General features: G+C 42.8%; 1 protein-coding gene across 1 annotated transcript in view; it reads right to left on the bottom strand.

The window, feature by feature from the left end:
- The window catches only part of rftn1b (raftlin, lipid raft linker 1b), a gene marked incomplete at its 5' end in the record, with an annotated part of 60028 nt that overhangs the window by 31470 nt on the left and 4357 nt on the right, over positions 1-24201 (bottom strand). The window contains 3 exons of the mRNA XM_080425861.1: positions 1759-1962; positions 9409-9877; positions 19016-19124. Coding sequence (XP_080281987.1) covers positions 1759-1962; positions 9409-9877; positions 19016-19124 — 782 coding nt within the window. The remainder of the gene's footprint in view (positions 1-1758; positions 1963-9408; positions 9878-19015; positions 19125-24201) is intronic.

Here is a 24201-nt window from a genome sequence, read left to right as displayed (position 1 = left end):
CCTTCCAGCATGTGCACATGTACAATACTAGAAATTCGGGCCGCGAACCAGCCCGAACCTCTAGAGTTCGACACTGCGGGGCAAAGGGCTCGCTTCTTTTGGCCTTTTTTCATAAACCTGGTTGTTTGTTTCTCTCGCTAAACCTGGCAACTGTAGGAAAACAACACACAGACCGCATGGGGCCACATGCGGAACTGTTGTTATTAACGTCGTTAATAAGGTTTTCGCTGGGGTCCCTGGACCCCCTGGGAGTCCCCGGACCCCTGCGAATACATCGCGGACCCCCTGGGGGTCCCCGGAGACCTAGTGTGGTCTAGCTCTGAGATTAATGGAGTATATACGGACATTATCGCGACTGACTGCAAGAGAGGAAAGTAAGTGCTACTCTAGCCCCCTCCCTCCTCTATGTGTGAACGTGTGTGTGTGTGTGTGTGTGTGTGTGTGTGTGTGTGTGTGTGTGTGTGTGTGTGTGTGTGTGTGTGTGTGTGTGTGTGTGTGTGTGTGTGTGTGTGTGTGTGTGTGTGTGTGTGTGTGTGTGTGTGCGTCCGTCCATCCTGCGCAACGGGAGCCTCTCTCTCTCTCTCTCTCTCTACCACTGGTCGAGTGGCCATCAGTTTCTATTGAGAGAGGGACCGTGAAAAGGACCCGTATGAGAGCCTAACACCGTACACTGTCGCGCATGCGCGTGGCTTCTCTATTGTATTATAGGATAGCGTGCACCTAAAGTATCTAGAATGCTCAATACTCTCTTCAGACTGTTGCCTCTTCAATATTAGGTGAAAATAGTCTTTCCCTGATGTTCTCTATTGTCTTCATTGTGAATGTGTGCGCCAGTCCATTTTGTATACAGGACATGAAAGAACGCATATAGAATGAACACCGTACGGTTAGCTTCGTGTTACTGTTATATTTAAATTCATCCTCATTACAGTATGCTGTTCCACTATTTCTTCTTTCTTCATTCTCTATCTTTCTCTTTCTTTTCTCACACCCAAAAGTATATTCCCGCTGCTTGATTTCATCTGTCTCTGTGCCTCTCTGTTTTAAGGTTAACTTGTGTGAAATCCTAATAAAATGGGTTTCCCTCAGCAGTCTTTTATGTTGCCTCCCTCCTTCCCCTAGACATAGGGAACTACCTTTATATTGTCATAAGGAGGCCACAGAATTGTTTCATATTCGTACTGTATCTGGAGAGCCTCTGTGGTCTGTATGCAGTGGTGGAAGAAGTACTCAGATATCTCAGATATTTTTACTAAGTAAAAGTAGCAATACCCCAATATAAAAATACTCTGTTACAAGTAAAAGGCCTGTGTTCAAAATGTTACTTGAGTAAAAGTACAAAGGTATATTCGCATCAAAATATACTTAAAGTACCAAAAGTAAAAGTACAAAAATGTTTGAAAATAGCAGCTCTACAAGTTCACAATGCGTCGCATCGCGACGCGTTGTGAGCTTGTAGATCGGCTATTTTCAATAGCCTATGTATAAAATAAGGCTAAAGTGGCTGATGTATGTTTTATAATATAATAATCTATAAAGTAAAAAATCTGCAAAGTAACTAAAGTTTAAATAATTATAGTGGAGTAAAAGTACAATATTTGCCTCTGAGATGTAGTGGAGTAAAAGTACAGAAAATTGGAAATACTCCAGTAAAGTAAAAACACCTCAACATACTTAAGTACAGTACTTGAGTACATGTACTGTTAGATATACACCACTGTCTGTATGTTATGCATTGTGTGATGTGCTATAGCTTACCATTCTCACTTCCCAGGTGAAAGTATCCATCCACCAGCGACGCTCCGTTGTTGAAGTGCTGGGTCATGTGATCCAGCCAGTTAGCCTCCACCCCTTTGACCCCCTCGTCGCGGTTTTGAACGCGCAGTGGCACTTTGATGGTGTAGTACTTCAGCTGGCCCTCTCGGGCCGTGGGGTGGTTGAACAGGGACAGCAGGTCCACCCCTGAGACACAACAGGGAAGCCTCCATTAACTTAATAACATGGCATGGAATAGCGTAGTGTAATATAGCATAACATGACATATTTGTTTGTAATTTTCAACACACAATATTTGGGACAGCATGACATCACATATTGTATATGTAAGTTGAAATTGACTTATTTATTTTTTACAAGAGTTAACAGAGTTGACTTCTTAATAATACAAGTAAAGTAACATAGGCTGATTTAGAGGTACCCTGATAGAGAGAATCAGAGAGGTACAGTAGCTTGTGACCAGATATAGGGTTAAAGCAATGATTGTATTATAAGGAGTCTCCAAGTCAAGTGACTAAAGCTGTATTTACTGTATAAATAAAGCTGTATTTAATAATAATAATGAATTGCATTTTTATAGCGCTTTTCCAAGTGCTCAAAGCGCTTTACAATGGTTCATTCATTCATACAGGTATTTACCCTTAAAACACACACACACACACACACACACACACACACACACACACACACACACACACACACACACACACACACACACACACACACACACACACACACACACAAAAGCAAAACTTCTCAACTCCATTATTCTAAAACTTCTGTAATGTTAACCAGCCAATGACTTCTAGCAACACAAATTTGCACAATGTGACACTTGTTTTCAGAAATTATATATAGTGCCAATTAACTTGTTAATTGGAAAGTGCATAATCCTAAGCCATTTTAAAATTGCAAGGAAATCAGAGCCGTTAAGCCTTTTTGGAAGCCTTATTTTTTTATTTAGCACTTTGAATCATGACATCATAACAATGTGACAATAACCCTGGATCATTATCATTTTGTTACAGTTTATTACCTCGAATCAAGACATATAGTTGTGTGACAACAGTGATAGTATAATACTAACATAATAACAATAATAACAACTTAAAATGAAGAAAAAGGCTGCACACTCGTAGCAACGATGCAAAAAATAATTCAATGAAAGACAACCAACGTTTCGACCAGATAGGGTTTTCTTCAGGGATTGTTGTTCAGAAACACTGGTGTGCACCCTTTTTGCTTGTTGGTTTGCCAGTAAATACAATAACAAAACACAATTTATATAAGTATAAAAGCGATCACTGGTGGACTTGAAGATGTGGTAAAAGTAGGCTTTTTAACATAAAATTCTAGGATGTTACCCCTCCCACTTTACCGTTACATCGTAATGGCCCTCTGATTCTGTATGCCTTAAGCGCACAATGAGAGTACTTTCATTAGTGCATGAGCTGTAACATATTTGACCAAATTCATGGCTCATATTAAACTGAAATCCCTTCTTCTATGTGAAGTGACTTAACGTTTGTGTAGTAGTAACTGAGTTGGGCATCGCATAACCTTGAATAATGCATTAAAAGCTTTCCAGCAACCTCTTGTTTAGATGAAGCAGATATATACATAATGCAGTGGACCCCAGGGGCAGAAACAAACTTGAAAATACTATGCCCACAGTATGTCACGGGTGCTTACTCATATCATAATAAATCATTGTAGGGAGAATTTGATTTACCCCTTCTCTGGAGGGAAAAGGCCACATGCGAATGGGATTCGATTTCGGCAGCAGCAATTCAAATCAAGCCTGGTAGCATTTTCACCTTTCTTTGGAATGCAAATGTTGGACTGTCACTCCCAAGTGAAACAGATTGATGGGCAGAATGCACCGCACCCACACGCCACCCATTCATTCACAGACACAAAGACACAAAAACACGCGCCACCCATCTATTCACAGACACAAAAACATGCGTGCACACTTACAGACAGTTAGCTGCACGCACGCACACACACGAGCAAATGCACACACACGCTTCAAATGCAGAGGGATCCATGGTGCAATCCTTTTGGTTTGTCTGTCACTCCATCAGACAGACACAGAGGAATAATGAATCATTTATTACAGTGTGTTTTTCTCCGGCTCGCCTGACTGATGTGATGGCTGGCCACCAAATTCCCTAAATCTTGTCCAGGGAAATTCTACTCTCAAGAGTTGTAGAATCACAGTAGAATGTACACCAACCCATCTGCTTATGCACATTACGACTAGGACATGTTATGACGAGGAGAAATGGTATGACTAGAGGACACTTGTCATAACTAGGACACATATTAGCCTATATCTAGTCTAGGACACATGTTATGAGTAGGATATGTTATCACAAAGACAAATATTATGACAAGGACACAAGTTATGATTAGGAGGACACTTGTTATAATTGGGACACATGTTATAACTATGACACGTTGATTAGGACACATGTTATGATTATCATTGTCTCCGCCAGGCCGAAAGGCATGGCGAGAGAGTATGTTTTCGCCCCTGTCCGTCCGTCCGTCCGTGTGTCCGTGTGTCCGTCCGTCCGTGTGTCCTGTCTGTGTGTTACCACCAAATCTCAGGCACCGTTGGCCCGGTCGCTGCGAAACTGTGCACACACACTCCCTGGATGCCAATTCAGAACCTCTGCCTCAAATTTTTCACATAGGCCTGTCATAGCGCCACCAGGAGGCCGATTTGTGCAAAACCCATTTTTCCCCATTACTCCTACAGTTTTTAACCAAACCTCATGCAAATCGGTACACAGTATCTCTATAGTCATGTGATCAACCCTGATCTGTCCGATTTCCAATATTCCATCCTCATTGGCTAAGGTTACCATCCAAAGTTTGCAGGATTGGTCCGTTTTGAACAAACTGCCTCAAATCATGAACGCAGCTTGCCATTTCCATAAAATTGCACACGCACATTCCCACTAGGCCGAGGAAGAAATGGCACTTAAAACTTTTCACATCAGCCTCATGGTGGCGCTATAACAGGCCGATTTGCATTTTTAACTATAACTGCACCGATCTGCGTGAAACTTTGCACGCCTACTCCCTAGAGGCCAAGGAAAAACATCTGCACTGCATTTTTCACATCTGCTTTTTACAGCGCCACCAGGAGGCCGACTTATGTCAAATACATTTTTGGATATTAATCCTTCAGATTTTATCCAAACATCACGCACATCGGTACAATGTATCTCTATAGTCATGTGATCAAGACGCATCTGTCAGATATTTCATATTCCATCCTGATTGGCTAAGGTTGACTTCCAAAGTTTGCAGGATTGGTCCGTTTTGAACAAAATGTCTGAAATCATGAACGTGGCGTGCGATTTCCGTGAAAATTTGCACGCACATTCCCAGTAGGCCGAGGAAGAAATGCCACCCTTTTCACATTGGCCTATTATAGCGCCACCAGGAGGACACAATAACTTACCTGACCTGGCGGAGACCTGTGCTCCGAGGAGCACTTTTTCTAGTTTGTTATGTTATCATTTGGACACAGATTATGACACATGTTATGATTAGGACACATTATAATTAGGACACATGTTATGACTAGGACATATATTATGACTAGGACAATAGGCAGTTCATCTACCCTCTACAAACTGGTATTGCTCTGGTGTGTTGTAATACATTAACTTGAATAATAATTTACCAGATTATTTCAGGCACACTAGAGTATGAACTATGAATTTAACAAACAAGTCCTTTCACGGTAGGCAGGGCAAAAGCACTGCAGTAATTAACCACAGAACCCTATCCCTATTCTGGGCATGTCGGGCAAACATTTGGCAAAAATAGGCAAATATTCACCAAAGATCGCAGATCTATAAGCTCTGCGTGTAACACTTTGTGAGAAGATCGTCTATTTTCGGAAAAGAGATTTTAGAGCGGGAAAAGGAGGGGACCAAGGTTGGACCCCTGGAGGAGCCCGGTCAGCTGTGTGGTACAGGAATCATCTGTGTGAGCTTATGACTGGTTTCCAGTAAATCAATTATAAGCATAGTAAGGTTTTAGGTTACAGGCCCCTAATTCTGTAATCATAGTGTAATTAGATAGCAACCAAACTTAACCAGATTTACTACTGACACTGATTCTATTGTCATCCATTTGGACATTTGATTGCATTTTAAGAAAAAAATAATTAAATAAAAAACAATCAACAATTTAAAAAAAGAGAGAAATAAAAACTTTGCCCTGTCTCCCCGCTGTCTTGTTGTAGTACCAAGCTAATGTCTGTATAAGAAACTAGAATTTAGATAAGTGGACTTGGAAGTCCAGTCACTTGGAAGTCACCAGCTTAAATCCTTAAATTGGGGGAATCTGAATGGGCCATCTGATCTCACCAACAGGCCTGTGTGTTTGTAGTAAACTTGAGTCATTAAATGATTATTTAGTAACCAAATAATCAACTTAGTAATAAAAGTTAAGAATCTGCCAAACGATGATGTCACTGGTAGGCGGGTTTCTGAAGTGTCCACAGCCCTATGAGACACAGACCAAATAGATTTTTTTAAACCATTTTATCATGAGCATTAATGAGGACCAATTATTTCAAGATAAGTTGAAAATGGGTGAAGTTGTGGAAATTGTCTGTTTTAGATCATTGTATCGTTATTTATTTTGTATTGTATTATACAGTACCTTATTCCACTGTCATTTCATAGTTAATCACTTAATCACGTAATCACATAGATTAACAAAAAAATAACAATACAAAGGAAAAAAGATTAATTTAATTTAATTTAATTGGTTTTAACCATATAAATAAACCCTATACTTGAAAGAGTTTGAGGGGGAAAAAAAGAAATATTTCTAAATATTTTGGGACGCCTGGGTGAAAGTGGTTAATTTAATGTTACTGCTGCACATTTTCCAGTGATATTGCAGTCTCAGACAGGTTGGCCATGAACAGAGTTCCCATGTGACACCCTGTGCAAACAGCAATAGAGTTGATACTTTTCATTATCAGGGCCTCAAGGTTAAACAAATATTTATAGTGTAGCTTTACTTGAGTACCCTAGGGTCATGTCTGGCCTGTGAAAATACACACATAACCCACGTGCACATGCAGGTTCACACAAAACCGACATTCACACTTGCAGACAGTCACATTTGCATATACACATATACAAAACACACATACACACTGTACATTCAGTAGACTGAGTTTGCCTCCCTAATATTCTTAAGCCCTTTGAATACATTGGATCATCTGATGACAGACAGACAAGGCCTTCAGTCTAGACTCTGAGCAGCCAACCGACATCTTGTCTTCTGTGGCGGGAGGCAAACAAGCGTGAGCATCATTAGGACATTGAAAACATGTCACTTTCTTAGCTTGATGAGATCACGATAATCCGACAGGGGCACTGACTGTGCAAATGACAAGGTCAGCACCAAATCCCTCCCGGCACCACCACTACCAGTACCCCCCCCCCCCCCCACACCCACCCTGGTAATAACACTGTCCAACACAGCATGTCATGGTTTCATCATCCACCTCTATAACCTGAGCTGCCAGACTGCCGATTCCATCAACAGCATTGATCACAGGATAAATCTCAGGATCCCAACCTCACAGGTGTCTGAACAACAGAACACATCGGGCCCCATATTGCACGTATTAATTACCAGGTCGAACGATCGAGCCGGACATAAGACTCTCTTTTCCTTCCTGTTTAGTTCATGGAGTTGTGTTTTAGTGGCTTTAATTACGTCTCATAATTACATGGATTTTTAGCACCATCCTGACATCTTTTACTTGTTTGCTTGTTATTTATTTATTTGTTTATTTATTTATTATTCATTTATTTTATTTGATGCCTTTTGTAGGCCATCCTACATGACCACCTCCTGCGCATTGGTTTCATTTTCTTTTAAAATGATAATAGCATGCATGCATTTCAAGATATGAGATCAGAAGAGGATGTGGTCACATAATGTACAATAATGTGATCACTGCCCTGGCACTTCTCAGCTACCACCACCCGGCATCTGTTTTCCCACCAGGATTCTATGTGCTTTCAACCCTCCAATGATCTGATTCCTCCATCTTATTTGGTCACAGTTTCTACCCACAGCTTCAATCACCAGATTCCGTTTCACTCTCGAGCATAAGCCACAGACTCGGGGTGGGCTTCCATTGCTCCACTGCATTCTACACACCTCGAGCTGCCAGGATTACGACGGACAAGGCAAGCCGGTGGCTGAGACTCTGGGGGACCTTCTCAGCAGACGGGGCATTAACCGAGAGGGACATGGGGGCCTGGCACACACTGGCTGCTATGCTAGGGTGTTGGTGTTGGTGTAGTGATTTGGAGGGATGAAGGTTTTTTTCTGGTTGGTGGTGGGTGGGCTGTGAGTCTATGGGAGGTAGAGATTGTAGCAATAAGGCATTATCTCACTGCTAAATGCACTGTGAGCAAGCCCAGATGGAACGTTGGACTGGGGTCTGCCATGGAGCCAAGTGTGTTACTTATATTATGTATGCACACACATTTGGCTGAAGACACTTATGCTCTCACACGCACACACACACACACACACACACACAGACACAGACACACACACACACACACACACACACACACACACACACACACACACACACACACACACACACACACACACGCACACACACACACACACACACACACACACACACACACACACACACACACACACACACACACACACACACACACAAACCTACGCACATGTGCACATACATGCACGCATAGAATGTATCATAGAACAGACAGACACACACACACATTTGGCAGGCAGGTGTCACCAATGCACAGTTCGCACATTCTAAAAACACATTTCACAAACAGGATATTTCAAATGTGGAGTGGACAGAGTGTGAGAGTCTCCATCTGTTAATCTGAAATGCAGCGCAAACTGCAATGACTATGGTACTGTTTGCTACATTTGCACAGAAAATGGCACTTTCATGATTGACAAAATAAAGATTGGCACTGCCCTGATACCGTTGCATAATTCAGCCATAAAATCTGTGGTCTCCTAAAAAACATCGAAACAAACTGTTATGGTATATTATATCAACTCTCTGCCTCAATGACTGTCAATTCTATAAGAAGATTCCGTTTGTGTAAAGGATAGAGGATTATACCTAAAGCTTGTGCTGACAAATGACACTTGTCTTTCTCAGCTGCCATTTCACACATTTCAAGTGTAATCTAGTATGGCTCTATACCATTGTTTGTTTAAATAGACTTAAAGTACAGCTTTACATAACATAAGAGCCGAATATAAAGCACTGTAGACAACAAAAGCAATGCGGTGGTCGGTTAAAAATAAAGTGAGCTTGTGATCAAAACGTTTAGGCTGTTTGAATCGTACAGCTGAGAATATCGGAGGTTGGGAAAAGTGAACAAGTCATGGTCTTTACGGTCACTCTCAACCAATAAAAACACCAGCCAACAGAGGCTCAAGTGAGTACCTGTGTGAATATGATACCGCAGTTCACACATTTCTCCACAAACCGTCCCTGGTCAGGTAAACATTGAGAAAAAGATGTCAAATAATGAATTTGAAAGATAATGATTTTCCACTCACCATCACCTCTCCGTGTGCGGTATCTGGACCTCTCCTTCCGTCCTGTGGCGTTGGCTCTGTTATTATTGTGAGTCAGGGAGTCATCCTCAGTCAGTTCCTGATTGTTGCCCGGATCCTCTGCTGAAGACGGAGACCCAGGAGGTGAAGCCCCACTGCGGGTGTCCTCCACACCAATCCAAGAGTGAGGCCAAACAGTGGTCTGTTTGGCCTCACTCTGGGCTCCCTCCCCAGCTTCACGTGGTGACTCGGCATCTACTGCCTCTCTCTGGACCGACGGTTCTGCTTTGTTCCTGGGACTTGAGGGGTTGGAGGGGCTACAGCTGTCCAGGGATCCAAGCACAGAGCTGGGGCTTGAGTGGAGTGACATGGACGGGGTTTCTGGTTCTCTGATCCTTGTGCACGGTGCCCCGTAGGGCTCCTGAACAAAGCCCACAAACATCACACCCTGATCGGCAGCATCTTGGATCTGCTGTTGGAAGTGGGAACAAGTGACTAAATTAGCTTCTGTATGGAAAAATATCAAACATTCTACACACGGTATCACTGCTACTGTTACGCAGTGATAATTTAAAAAAAAAAGTTAATTGCAACCGCATTCCATTAATCCTTGGCTGTTGTGTTTGCTACTTTACATTGTAATTATGTTTTACTGTGCTTCCTGTTTTATTTTTTAGTACAATTTTACTTTGGAGTTCTCACTTGTCTTGTCTTTTCAGTTCCTGCCCTCGTGTGTCTGCGTGCCACACCCCTGATCATCCACACCTGCTTCCAATAGCAGATCTACAATCTCACAACGCATCGTGCTGCGATGTGTTGTGAGCTTATAGTTTGGTTATTTTTTGTGCGCTTTCACCTGCAGCCAACAAATGATATAAGGGCATGGACACACCATTCAGCATCTCCTTCACTTCCATTCCATGGGAGCAAGCGGGTGGAGTGTCTGGTTGACGCAACGCTTTCAACGCATCTGAAATGTGGAGTTCAACATTGTGAACTTTGTGAACTCCAAAGTAAGTCAACGACACACCTGAAAACCGGCACTGCCCACAACTCGCACAACAACAAGGGAAACTGGGCGTCTGACCCTAACCCGTCTCCCCTGTATCGGAGTTGGCATAAAGGCTAAATTGGATTAAAATAACCAAAACAAAACAAACTTTTGCAGCTAACCTGAGACCCTTTATCAAGATGTGGGGTTTATCTTTCTCGACAAAAACCTCTCTGTGTTCGAGATAATTTTGCTCCATCTGTCTCACCCCCTTCTTTACCACTCCAATCATACAGCAGTTGATTAGATTGGAGGAGCCACAACCTCAGTCATATGCCCAGACGATATTCCAAATCAAGTGCTCCCTCTTTTCTCCATTTTATTGTCATCTGGCATTTCATGTCAATATTGGGACTTTGCCACAGAGTAAGATTGAAATGTTAACTGTCACAGAATGTTAATGATGCCATTCTCCATCCCCACCAGCCGCCCCGACTACCCCCTCACTAGAGCCTAGCCGGAGACAGTGTCTCCATCTTGCGTGGCAGCATGGGGGGAACGGGGGGTGGGGTGGATAGAAATCAAATCAAATCGCAGGTTATTCAGTATGAAATTAAATTGGAAAACAGTCACATTGTTTCCAGCTGTATTGTTTAATATCCATGAATGCCTGCTCGGCTCTTCCACATCATACTCCCCCGACCAATATGGTGAAATGGAATTGTTGAGATAAAGCAAATGCTGCATCACATTTAATGGCAATGCCTGCAGTCAGTGAGATTTATGATTTGAACAGTCTAATGCTGGTGCATGATGATAGTGTGGCTTGACTCTGATAGGGGCCTGATGGTGGAATTTTCCTTTGTCTTTTATTTGAATTCATTTGTTATTTGATCAGGTAGTAGTCACATTACGATTAAGAATATATTTCTTTCAAGACTGAAAACAGCTTTGCATACTGTAAGTAACAGAAAAACTAAATATATGACAAAATACATAAGCAAAAAAATGGGAGACCCACACACTCGTTCGTTTGTTCGTGTATAGGGCTACACAGGCAATTGGGACATCAGCCAAGAAGTGGTATCGTCATCCAGTTCAATGAGGCCGCTGACTCCATGTTGTTATTTGAAGGTTGGGCATTCATCGATGATGTGTTCAACAGACTGTGGTTTTCCACATTCACAGAGATCAGAGGCAGACACTCCAATCATATGCAGATAGATTTGGAGTGCAGATACAACGTTTTGGTCGCCCGGACTGAACAACTGAAAATCTATCTGCATTAAACGATTTTTGTTGTAAGTGAAGACAGTATGTGCGGGACTACCAAGTTCATTACTCCAACGCACTTGGCCATTTCAGTAGGTGTGCAAAATGACTTTTTTCTACAAAGTACATAAGCAAAAATGCTATTGAAATCAAAATCAATTAAACTGGAAGCCAAACGAGCTGACAGATTGTACTGGGTCAAAGGATCCTTTGAGTTGCTGTCCAAATCCAAACTGTGTAATTTGTATTGCACTTTCAAACCAGTTTACAACAAATTAGACTCACAAGTCAGCTAGTAATTAGAGAGGAGTTTAAAAAACACTGCATTGCCAAACCAATTCAGTCTTTAAGGTGGTCCTCGATATTGGGATGGTGACATGATTGGTTTCCAAACGGCATAGGTTAGCGACCATTCTCACCGCTGTTCTAGCAACTGCCTTGCATTTAGAAGTCCCTGGATGTATTGGTAGGTGGAGATCTCTGATTGTCTGCCAACGCGAGACTAACAACATATTATGTTCTTGTTTACATGCTTCAAAAAACAACCATTTCAAATGTACATTTGTGATTCTAAAATAATTGTTGCTATCAAGATGCCAGATGGAATCTCTTCTCATGTTGTACAGAGGCACAGTAAATTCACAAATGACCTGAGTATAGTGGGAATGGGTCTGTCACTCTCTCTTTCGCCTACATTTCCCGTTAGTATATTTCCTGCATACAGTCCAATATAGAAGTGATTTAAAAAACAATCATTGTTTCTGTCTCCAGTAATTCTTCTTTCTTTGTTTCTATATTCATATTTGTCTTCATTAATAAAAAATGATGGTTGGTGAGCTCAAACTTGATATAAAAAACATGGGACCTGCTTTCCCCAGACAACATAATATCAGCAGCCGGCAGAGGGGAGAAAAAAAAAACCCATTTCAATTTCAACTAGAGAGCACATTTCCTATTTCCCTGTGAGTTATTAAAGTGGCACCAAGAGAAGGAGAGGAGTGTGAAGGTCAAGATGAGAGAGAGAGTGTGTGTGAGAGAGAGAGAGAGAGAGAGAGAGAGAGAGAGAGAGAGAGAGAGAGAGAGAGAGAGAGCAGGATGGACAGAAAGTCAGAAACAGTGAGGCAGGAAAAAGATGTCCAACCGTAAAGACTGTCAATCATCTGTGTATACCTGCAATATATCTGCACCCTGCGGATCTCTACTGTACACACAAATAGCATGTGCTATTTTTATTTTAACTTATCTTTTCACTTATCAGCTTGCCCGGCATTGGCGGTTATTGTGCTGACAGTATCGGCATGTTCAGGTTTCTATACCCAGCATTGGCTAGGTTATTGTGCATTGGCTAGCCCCCCCCCAACCTCCTATGGTCATACTGTATCTGTGCACCCGCAACAGACGGTTATGTCTGAGTCAGAGTGTCGTGGTTGTGATGGACCACAACGATTTGCACTGATGGAGGCGATCTATGGGATCGATATCTCCATGCTGTATATGGGCATGCAATGTACCGATTTGCGCTGACGTCGGGCATGTCCATATTTGGGCATGTTCATCCTTACTGTGTATTTTTAATTTCTAGTCCATATACTGACATATCTGTGTGCCAGCAGATATGATTGCAGTATTACAAATATTTCAATGTTAAACAGCTCTGTTTAAACATTTATTTATTTGTAATAGTTTACAGCAAATGTACATAATTTTTTTTTGTTTTTCTTTGGTAATGTAAACATTACATGTTAACATTGTTTCCAATAAAGCCCCACTGAATTGAATTGAAATGAATTGACAGATGGATGGATGGATGGATGGATGGATGGATGGATGGTAGGTAGACAGACTGACACAGAGAGAGAGAGCGAGTGCGCGAGCGTGCCTGAGGGAGAAGAGTTCTCCTCTCTTCCTCGTCCATGTCATCTTTTTGTTTTAATAGATTCTTTCATGTCCTCTTCCTCCAAGCGGCTCTGCTGTTGCACTGCAGCAGATTCAAATGATGACCAACAGTAATGAGGTCCTGTAGGACTACAGCTGCATGACTAATAGAAGGGCCGAATGTTTTGGAGCAAGACTTCAAAGGTCGACTCAAGGGGTTGATGGTATCTAGATAAAACAGGGTCAGCTGGATCGCGATGATGCGGCATAATCACCACCCAGAAAGCGTGTGTTCGTAAAAAGAAAAGCCATTGGACTCTTTGAAAAGAAAGAGGGCATTTCGCTTCCCTCGGCACAGAGTGTGGGTGTAAAAGATCAGAGGGGATTTATTAGTTGCTCAGATAACAGATGGTTCACATTTACTGTAAGTAGTTAATAATCTTTTCAGCAAGCAAATTAAAATACTATGGCAGTTTGTGTTCTGTGAAGGGGAAGGGGAGCAGCACTGGAAGCTTGCTGCGCAGTAAAATCCTGTGTTCATTTAACTCCCTTTTAAATTAACCCTTTTGGCAGAGTAGTAAATTTAACCTGTTGGTTACCCTTCACAACAGTTATAGTCTCCTTTTTTCCTTTTACACCAGATCCTTTGGCTCTGTCATCTCTGCTTACAAGCTCTCCTGTCACTGCTATGACGCTTCCCTCCCACATGTTTAAGTGCACATTGCTGCATGCCTGGCACTCTTGATGAAGGTCCAGAGGGACCTAAACGTTGTGTCACTATTTGAATGAAGCCGATGCATGCTGAGCAAGAGCAGAGTGCAGGATTTTTGTTCATGAATCTCTGTTCGTGATTGTTTCATTTTGTCGCTGTCCAACGCACCTGCATCTGAACGAAGTGGATGTGCGAGTATTTTCTTTGCAAACAATTTCAGATTGAGTCATCATGCCAATTAATTAACTGCTTGCCAATTAACCCATTAATACCTGGAACGCATCTGTGTCACTTTAGATTTCTTTGGCTATTCAAAAATAGTAGATCTACAAGCTCATAGCGCGGCACCGAGTGCCGCGCTACGAGCTTGCAGATCTGCTATTTTTGAAAAATCACGAAAAATTTAGATTTTTTTTAAAGAATCGCCTCAGGTCTTAATGGGTTAACTGCTTGCCACTGCATGCTGTTGTACCCTACTGGATCACCAACCAGTGAGGAGCCCCCTCCTCCCGCTCATGTCGCTGAAAGGTCCCGCCCCAGCCCGTAGGAGTACGTGCATTGACAAATATCACTCCCTGTCCGGCTTCTCTCCCCCGCACAGGCCAATTGTGTTTGTATAGATGCTCTTCAAAGCCAGATGCACTGCGGTGGGTGCAAACCGCTATACTCCGCAGTGGTGGGCAGGTACTTTACCCATGTGCCTCCTGAAGGCCTACCCACTCCATCTGATAATGTGTACTGTTTGGCTGTCATTTTCATCATAGTGTAATGATCTTTTGTCACTCTAGTTTCAATGCAGCACCCTCACGTGTTGACTGATTTTATTGAGTGCCAAATCCAATACAAACACAGTCCTTTTAGGCCCAGCCTCAAACTGGGCCTATTATGAATCAGTTACTGTATGTATTTTAATGTAATCACAGTGTTTTTAATGCACAGACTGATCTGATCTGTGTTTTAAATGGACTCTTAAATTATTATGCATATTAGCCACTTTTTCTTAATACACTTTACTGTACTTCTATTCTCTATCTATCTTTTAACTGCATTGATGGGCCTGCACAAAATAATTTCACCCATATTACGTGTAATGTGATGATGTGACAATACAATTCGATTCTGATTCTGGTTATATTGATGGTAATACTAGAGATAAGGAGATTAGTGCAGGGACTAGATTACGATCTGTTTATTAATCTAACTCCAGAATGTCCTGCTATGCATAATCAGGATTATCAATATATTTGTGTGATTATAATATAATGCTAATCTATATTTCTTTAGAGGACATTATGCACTGAGCTGTCCTGAAATAGTTTAAAGTACCAGGAGTGTGAGGCTCAGCTGTGCAACACTGAACGTGGACAGAAACTAGATCACATTGACTGCTATCATTGCCGAAATTGTGGTTGCCGCAGAGAGTGAAAACTTCAGGCCACTGCCAGTGTTCACTGAAGAAGACACTGTAGGCAATTATGCAAAACCGTGTAAGCCCTTCTTAGAGGGCAACAAGCCTCTCAGGGAAAACGTTTTAGAAATGAAAAAAGACCCATGTGTTGCTCCACATAAAATATGAATTCAGAAAGTGAGGGGGACACACTATACCGTAATACCATTGTTAAATAAATATTTTAAATGTATTTTAAAGGGTTCTTTTTGTTTCTACAGTAGGGAGTTGTCTCTTTGAACCCAGTTTTGCACTTTACCTTTTAGTTAATAATTCAAATTAGTTTTGAAGGGTTCTGTTTTTGTTTTTATTTATATTTATTTAATTGTATATTAAAATGTATTTGATTTATTTATATATTTACGTAACAACATTTGTGTTGGTACATTATTGTTTGAATTATCGCGATTAGTTTATGCAATTAACTTTATTTAATTCATGATCTTTGCAGCACAAGAACCCTTTTTAAATGTAACTTAAGTTACCATGTAACTCAAGAGGTTTTTTTTCACGTTCTTTCTTCTTACAGTTCCACTGTTTCAATATGGCACACATTCATTTTAATTGCATGGATAATGGAATAAGAAGGATATGGAATAGTTGAGCTCAAAACCACACCCCCACTGCTATGATTGCCTGAGAGGCCCCTAACATGTTACGCCATTGTCTCAGCAATTTTGGGGACCGCTAGTTTTGTTCACTTAAAGGCGTATTTCACTTTCAAAAAAACGTTTGGTAATTTTATCGTCTACTCAGGCTTTTGTGAGCCCCCCAGACCGTTTTTAAGTTGCTTGATTCAGTATTTAGATATTTGATATTCATTTTATCAGACACGCCCCCTTCCTATACAAACCCATTATAACTTCAAACTCCATTTTTAACATGTTAGATTCGTCAAAAACACCCGTCCTTGGTTCTGGTGACTCACCCTGCCCTCCTAATACGCGAGGGGGCGTGTTTTTTTTGATAACTTTTTTCATTTATTTTTAACTCATTGGCCGCCATTATCGCATTAACGCGATCTAATAAATAGCGCGCTTGGCCGCCAGGATCGCATTAATGCGATCTAACGTCTTTATTGATCTTTATGCTCTGATCACGCTATTCTGTTATGAATCAGGCTAAGTTTCGGGTTCCACTTACTTCAACCACCACTGCATCCGGTTCCATGACTTGGGTTCCGTTTTCGGTTTTACATTTTTCCCCCCAGTCATTTTCGACCATAATAGGGAAACAAACGGTTTTTCACACGCTATGAAAAGCGATCGGAGACCTCCCCTCCTATAATCTATGGTCTGGGTGACGAACAGTCATCCCCGTTGTGCATCACAAAGTAATTTTCGCCGATAACAGAATCTAAGACATTTCACTTCCGGTTCATGTGTTTCACTGTGTGAGTGGGTCTGGGAGGGGGCGAGTGTGATCGAGAGGCGATCAAGCTTGGTATGTGCTGCTCTCTGGTGGTGGAACGATCAAAACGATTCAAGTGTCAAGGTAGACTTTCTAGATGTGAATTAAATAACAAAATAACGAAACAAAAAAACACGAAAATCGCTGGCAAGGGCTGCTATGAACGAGGTTTTAACTCTGGCAGTCAATGAGTTAATATATATTTATTTAAATGAAAAAGTACATTAAAAAAATTTAATAAAATAAATGAAAAAAGTAATCGAAAAAACACGGCCCCCTCACGTATTAGGAGGGCAGGGTGAGTCAGCAGAACCAAGGATGGGTGTTTTTGATGAATCTAACAGGTTAAAAATGGAGTTTGAAGTTAGAATGGGTTTGTATAGGAAGGGGGCGTGTCTGATAAAATCATTATCAAATATCTAAATACTAAATCAAGCAACTTAAAAACGGTCTGGGGGGCTCACAAAAGCCTGAGTAGACGATAAAATGAGCAAAAGTTTTTTTGAAAGTGAAATATCCCTTTAATGTCTACCAAAATGTGATTGATGCCTGTCAATCTCCTGTCATTCTGGAGTCGTCACGGCCACTCATCATCTCATTCAACCAGTCAGAACAGACTACACACCTGTGTCTCATCTGCTGATCAACCTCATTTAACACTCCGTCGCACGACGGTGTCGGAAAGGGAAAAATAGCCGACCTACAAGCTCGCGATGCGTCGCGGATGCAATGCGTCGTGAGCTTGTGGGTCGGCTATTTTCGGCGCTGCAACGGCGTCATGCGACAGCGTGAATCGGCCTTCACTGCCCTGCTTCTCTGTTTGCTGTTCTCTGCCAGTTAGTAGAGTAGGCTATAGTGTTGTGCCATTTCTCCAGCATTCTCTCTGTTCCCCTGCCTGCCTGATTTATTCTGCCTGTGTGTCTGATCTACGAGGGTTAGCTTTCCCTCTGATACCGTACATCTGTTTGAAATTCTTGACCTCTGCCTGTGTACCCACTCTGTTTTAGCCTACTGTTCTACTGATCTAAATATTAACACTCAGGATGTTACAGACTAGTGTGGTAAGTTTAATTAGTTGTGTAACTTTCACTGCAGTCGTAGACATTTTTTACAGTGCATTCCTAGGTCATCGTTTCCATGTTGACATTTTCAAAACATAGCCGATCTACAAGCTCACAACGCGGTGTGATGCGATATGTCAGTAATTTCTTTGTATTATTTAAGTTATTTGTAATATCTGCCCTGTGCAATGTCTTTGTTTACGAAGCCTAAAGGCCAAACAGAATTGTTATTTTTATTTATACTATGTTCCAATGTTCAATGGCAAAAACTCAATTAACCACTCAAACCCCAGCATCTGAATGTGGAGAAACTCTTGCAGAGTGAAAACTGAAAAGTTACTAGTATAGAGCCCTGAGGGACTCTGGTCAACATTGGGGTTTAAGTGGTTAAACCATCAAGACCGGGGATCTGTGTCATTTTAGATTTCTTTGGCTATTCAAAAATAGCAGATATACAAGCTCATAGCGCGGCACCGAGTGCCGCGCTACGAGCTTGTAGATCTGCTATTTTTGAAAAATCGGGAAAATGTGTGCAAATCTTTGAATATATATTTTTTTAAAGCGAACATTTGTAACTCAAATCGTTTGCTTCTGGGGGTCCCTGGAACAAAAATATTTTGAGATGGGGGTCCACGGCCAAATACATATAATTTTGGGGGTCCTTGACATGAAAAAGTTTGAGAACCACTGATAGCAACATAGTTTTTTTTTAAAGGATTTAGAAGACATTTTGTAGAATTGGTCGCAGGTCTTAATGGGTTAAATCATTAATCGCAATTATTAGCATGACAACTAATTGTCTAGAAAGGTTGATGACGGTGACACAGCCCTCCCAGGCTTACCTTCTTGACGTAGCCCTGGATGTGCTCTGGTGTGGGCACCTGGTCAGCAGACAGACATTCTTCAAGCTGCAGGCGGTAGGGAGCACTGACAGGCTGGCTCCTCTCCACCCTGTAAGCACCACAGGGAGTGTGTCAGCCTTTCAACCAGCCCACATGCCAGCCACCAGTGATGGAATAAGTACTCACATGTTTTACTTAAGTAAAAGTATCAATACTGAAGTGTAGATATACTCTGGTACAAGTAGAAGTCCTGTGTAATATGATTATAGTGGATTAAAAGTACAATATTTTCCTCCGAGATGTAGTGGGGTAGAAGTAAAAGTATGGAAAATTGTAAATACTATAGAAAGTAAATATAGAAAGTAAAAATACAGTACTTGAGTACATGTACTTAGTTACTTTACACCACTGCCAGCCACACACACACACACACACACACACACACACACACACACACACACACACACACACACACACACACACATGCGCACGCAAGCGCGCGCACACACACACACACACACACACACACACACACACACACACACACACACACACACACACACACACACACACACACACACACACACACACACACACACGCACGCACAGCACATGCGAGGAGGGTACACATGCCACTCTCATGCACACAATCTGTCACACGCATCTGACAATATGACGAGAAACCATGCTCAGATGGGGGCCATTTCGCAGACACTATGGACCAAATCTATCTCACAACGGTAAACTCGGCTGAACATAATCGTATTACTTTGTATCCAGTGGCATTGTTAATGTAACTGTTGGCCTGTGTGCAGTAACAACAAAACACTTAAGAGAGACAAAGATAAGCATGGAGAGAGGCACATGGGGGAACAGAGGAGCATGCGAGAAATTCAATGCAAATCTCATCTTGTCCCACCCCACCTCTCCCTCTGAGGCCATATCAGTATTTTGAGCGGGGAGAATCTATTTTTATGGTGCTGTATTTTTCTATTTTGTCCTCTGGAGGAAATCCCTAAGCTAGCCCTGAGGAGACTAATGCTTCAGCTTCCATCTCCCGCCTTCTCATCCTGTTGACAACGCAGATGAGATCCACACTCCCTTCCTCGCTGTGCTACAGTGCCCGTGTGTCTGTATATGTGCATGCGTGTGCGCATGTGTATATTTGTGAACACAAAGGTTATATGTATGACCAGCGTGAGCTCAGGATTACATGGACTCCTGCAGTGGGTGCGTAAAACAGTGTGTGTGTGTGTGTGTGTGGGTGTGGGTGTGCGTGCGTTCGTGCAAGTGTGTTTCACTGTATGTGTACTAGGCCCTGTGAATAAAAGGCTATTCTTGCTTCTGATCTCATGCCTTAAGGATTTCCACCAGGGCACATGCGCATCCCTGTGTGTGGCCCATGTGCATATGCGTACGGTACCTCTTTTTGCTTGACATTCATGCATTATCACATTAAGTGCAGGGCCTGGCTGTCTCTGTGGGACTTCACAGCACAGCTGTGGGACAGCTGCGCGGGACTCACCCTCGCTGTCCAAAGAACACACCATCATCAACAGTCGCTATGCAACTGCCTCTGACACCCGTTGCCCACCACGGTATCGCTGTCACAGCAGACAGCTCTCAAACTGGGCCGGATAATAAAACATGCAGCTCAGACACATTTATGACAGCCCACTGAGAAGTTGCTCTGCTTTTTTATTCTATTTTTTTTTAATAGCGTAGTAAGATTCAAAGGCACAACAGTGGAACCCTGGAGGCGCTGTCACAAACTGTGTGTTTTCCCCTATTGACTGTGACATAAATCACAACAAACCAGATCGGCTAGACTTTCTCTCTCAGAGGAGAAACAGTAAGAGAGAGAGAGAGAGAGAGAGAGAGAGAGAGAGAGAGAGAGAGAGAGAGAGAGAGAGAGAGAGAGAGAGAGAGAGAGAGAGAGAGAGAGAGGAGCGAGAGGAGCGAGCGAGAGAGACATAGAGAGAGAGAGGGAGAGATAAGCCCATACAGTAGTTATTCCACTAGGCGAGATGATTTCAAGGACATCAGAGGTAGACACTGAGTGAGTGAGTGAGTGAGTGTGTATGTGTGTATGTGTGTATGTGTGTATGTGTGTATGTGTGTGTGTGTGTGTGTGTGTGTGTGTGTGTGTGTGTGTGTGTGTGTGTGTGTGTGTGTGTGTGTGTGTGTGTGTGTGTGTGTGTGTGTGTGTGTGTGTGTGTGTGTGTGAGCGAGCGATGCGAGCGAGTGAGCGAGCGAGCGAGCAAGTGAGTGAGTGAATGAGCGAGAAAGGGTGAGTGAGTGAATGAGTGACACTTGTTGGGAAAGAGAGAGAGAGAGAGAGAGAGAGAGAGAGAGAGAGAGAGAGAGGGAGGGGGAGAGAGAGAGAGAGAGAGAGAGAGAGAGAGAGAGAGAGAGAGAGAGAGAGAGAGAGAGAGAGAGACTGCACTCTGTTCTGAAGGCATGGCTCTTTCAGAAATAGCCTCCACATCCGTCCACAGTCTGTCTTCACTGTGTGAAACAGTGACTTTTCATGCAGCCCACGGTGCCGGCTGTCAGCCTCGGGGGCCTCATGTGGTTAGACGGAGTGTCAAACACCTGCATGCCTGCAGCATCCCCCTGGGTGTCCACACCTGCTCGACCCCCCACTGTCTGCCCACAGCCAGGTCAGGCAGCTCTGCCTTTGTTTCGGCGTTGAACACCTTGTTTTGGACTAATTATTATTACCGCTGGAGCTGACAGTTCAGACGGTAACTAATTGCATATTACCTGTTAATGGCTTTCTTTGGGATTTGTATGTGTTGCAGCTGCTACGTCATTTATAAACGGTTGGCTTGCAATTATGTTGTGTTCGCTGAAGCGTGTCGAAGCACCGCATAGCCATATTATCGCTCTTCCTTGGCGGATATAACACAGCAAAACAGAATGAAAAAAATAAATAAAAATCATGTCAACAAATCACTCAGTCCTAAAAAAAAACATCCTATTTGCCTTTAAACAAGTAAATAAAAAATACATCAACGTCAAGGGCCTGTGATGTTTAAAGTAAAATTATTCAAACGAGCCAAACATGCACAAGTTATCTCAACCCATTCATATTTTTTATGCAGTGTCATGTCATGTCTTGTACAACTGAGTTTCTTCCTGTTAGATGCCTCACCCACCAACGACTTATCTATTGCTATGACGACGACTCAGTCAGGGAGCACCTGAACCCACATTTAGCAATCTCTCACTGTGAGGCTTTAATAATATAGCACATCCCTCCTAATGGCAGATGTTCACGTGGTCATGAATAATTTCACCAGAGCAAATCACTTCTCTAATGGTTTCCGGTCTCCTCTTTCTCTCTTCCTCTCTCTCTCTCTCTCTCTCTCTCTCTCTCTCTCTCTCTCTCTCTCTCTCTGTCTGTACCTTCCTCTCTTCTTTTTCTCTTCTGTCTATACCCTCCTCTATTCTTTCTCTCTTCCACTCTTCCCACCATTCTTTTTGCTCTTCTCTTTCTCACCGTTGCGGCCCTCTCTCTCACATTTACTCTTTCTACTTCTCTCTGTCACCGTCTCTCTCCCTCTCTCCCTCCCTCTTCCTGTCTCGCTCCGTCTCTCTCTGCCGGAGAACATGCGAGCGCCACACAATTACCCGATAATGATGAATATATCCCATCAGACATTGCCTGCTGAACTGCAACCTTATTCCGGCGCAACTAAATTGAACATCGCAAAATCTGACAGTTGACATTTAAGAATTTCAAACGGTCCAATCCATCCTGCCTGCACTGCATTTTCCCCCTTTACTATACCTCTGGCAAGTTGCAGGGGAGGGGGGGTCTGCGGCCAGTGACTAATTGTGGTTGGGGTATCTGAACTTATAGGCTCACTTAGCCAGATACGTTAGGCAGGTGTCCCAACGTTTACAAATGGCACAGTGTGCCACAAATGGCATGTACACGGGCTCCCGTGTAATCCCAGGTACCATGTATAGCTTCTGCCTTGTCACCCCCGCTGTGTAGAAGTCGAGCACCCTGTTCATTGAGCCTTTTCAGGGCCGAGTCTAATGCTGTGTAGACTGTAGAGAGTTGACTGGGACTCAGTCCAGAGACATTGTGTGCATACTAAACACAGATGCCTATCCAGCTGCTAGGCAGCGCTTAGCACATTTCTCCTCCTCTCCCCCACTCTCCCCTCTCCCTCTATTCTGTGTCTCTTTCTTTTTCTGGTTGTCTCCTGCCAAAAACACAAACACAAAAACAGGTTGAACAGGATGCTTTGGGTGTGTGTGGTTAGGGGGAGCGAGCAATGAATAAGTGCATGCTGTTGTGATTTTATCCCAGCTATTTCCTCTGCTTCTCCATCTCTTCTGCGTTTGATTCCTGCACTTTTCCCTCCCCTTCTCTTCTCCTTTTGCTTCCTGGGAGTGGGACTGACAGGGGAACAGGAGGGGCAGAAGCTCCCCTGTCTGCTTGATTTCTCTTCCATCTCTTCGTGTTCCCTCTCCCTCCCGGTGGAGATCTGGATTCCCCAGGGCTGGTGCTGATGTTAGCAGCTGTCTCCAAGGTGACAGACACTGGATATAAATCTGGCGACAGCTTTGGTCAGGGCCATCACAGGATGGCAGGCTCCTCTGCCCCTTTTCATTCTCTCTCTCTCTCTCTCTCTCTCTCTCTCTCTCTCTCTCTCTCTCTCTGTCTCTCTCTCTCTCTCTCTCTTTCTCGTGTGCACATGTGCACTCTCTTTCTTTTTACCTATCCCTCTCTTTTTTTCTCACTTTCCATCTTCTCACACCCCCAGCTGTGATCTCCCTTTCCCCTCTCTCAACCTTCTATCACCCAATGGCTGTCTTTTTCTCTGGAGCAAGGCAAGCGTATTCACAGAAAGATCCAGTACCCGTTCATGCGTGTAGCCTTTTCATACAGAATCAATATGTCTGTTGTCCGGTTTGGTGTGTATAGGGCTGAAGCCAAGGATGTTTGTTTGCATTCTGGGTTTTTATGCATGAGGAAAGTGAGTGTTCAAGTGCTCTATAAAAGAGCACAGAAGGAGATTAGTAATCGGTGCTATGTCCATGGTGGGAGGAAAGGCTGTCACTTGAATGACAACTTGTAATGAATTTCAACGACCTGACCCTCGCAAATGCCGCCGGCTGCACTGTTCCTCAATAGACCACAAGCACAATCAGTAGACTTCGCAGAA

Source organism: Gymnoscopelus braueri, assembly GCF_963280865.1.
Source record: "Gymnoscopelus braueri genome assembly, chromosome: 4".
Lineage (NCBI taxonomy): Eukaryota > Metazoa > Chordata > Actinopteri > Myctophiformes > Myctophidae > Gymnoscopelus > Gymnoscopelus braueri.
The sequence above is the reverse complement of the archived record's forward strand: the minus strand, read 5'-3'. Positions and strand labels throughout refer to the sequence as shown.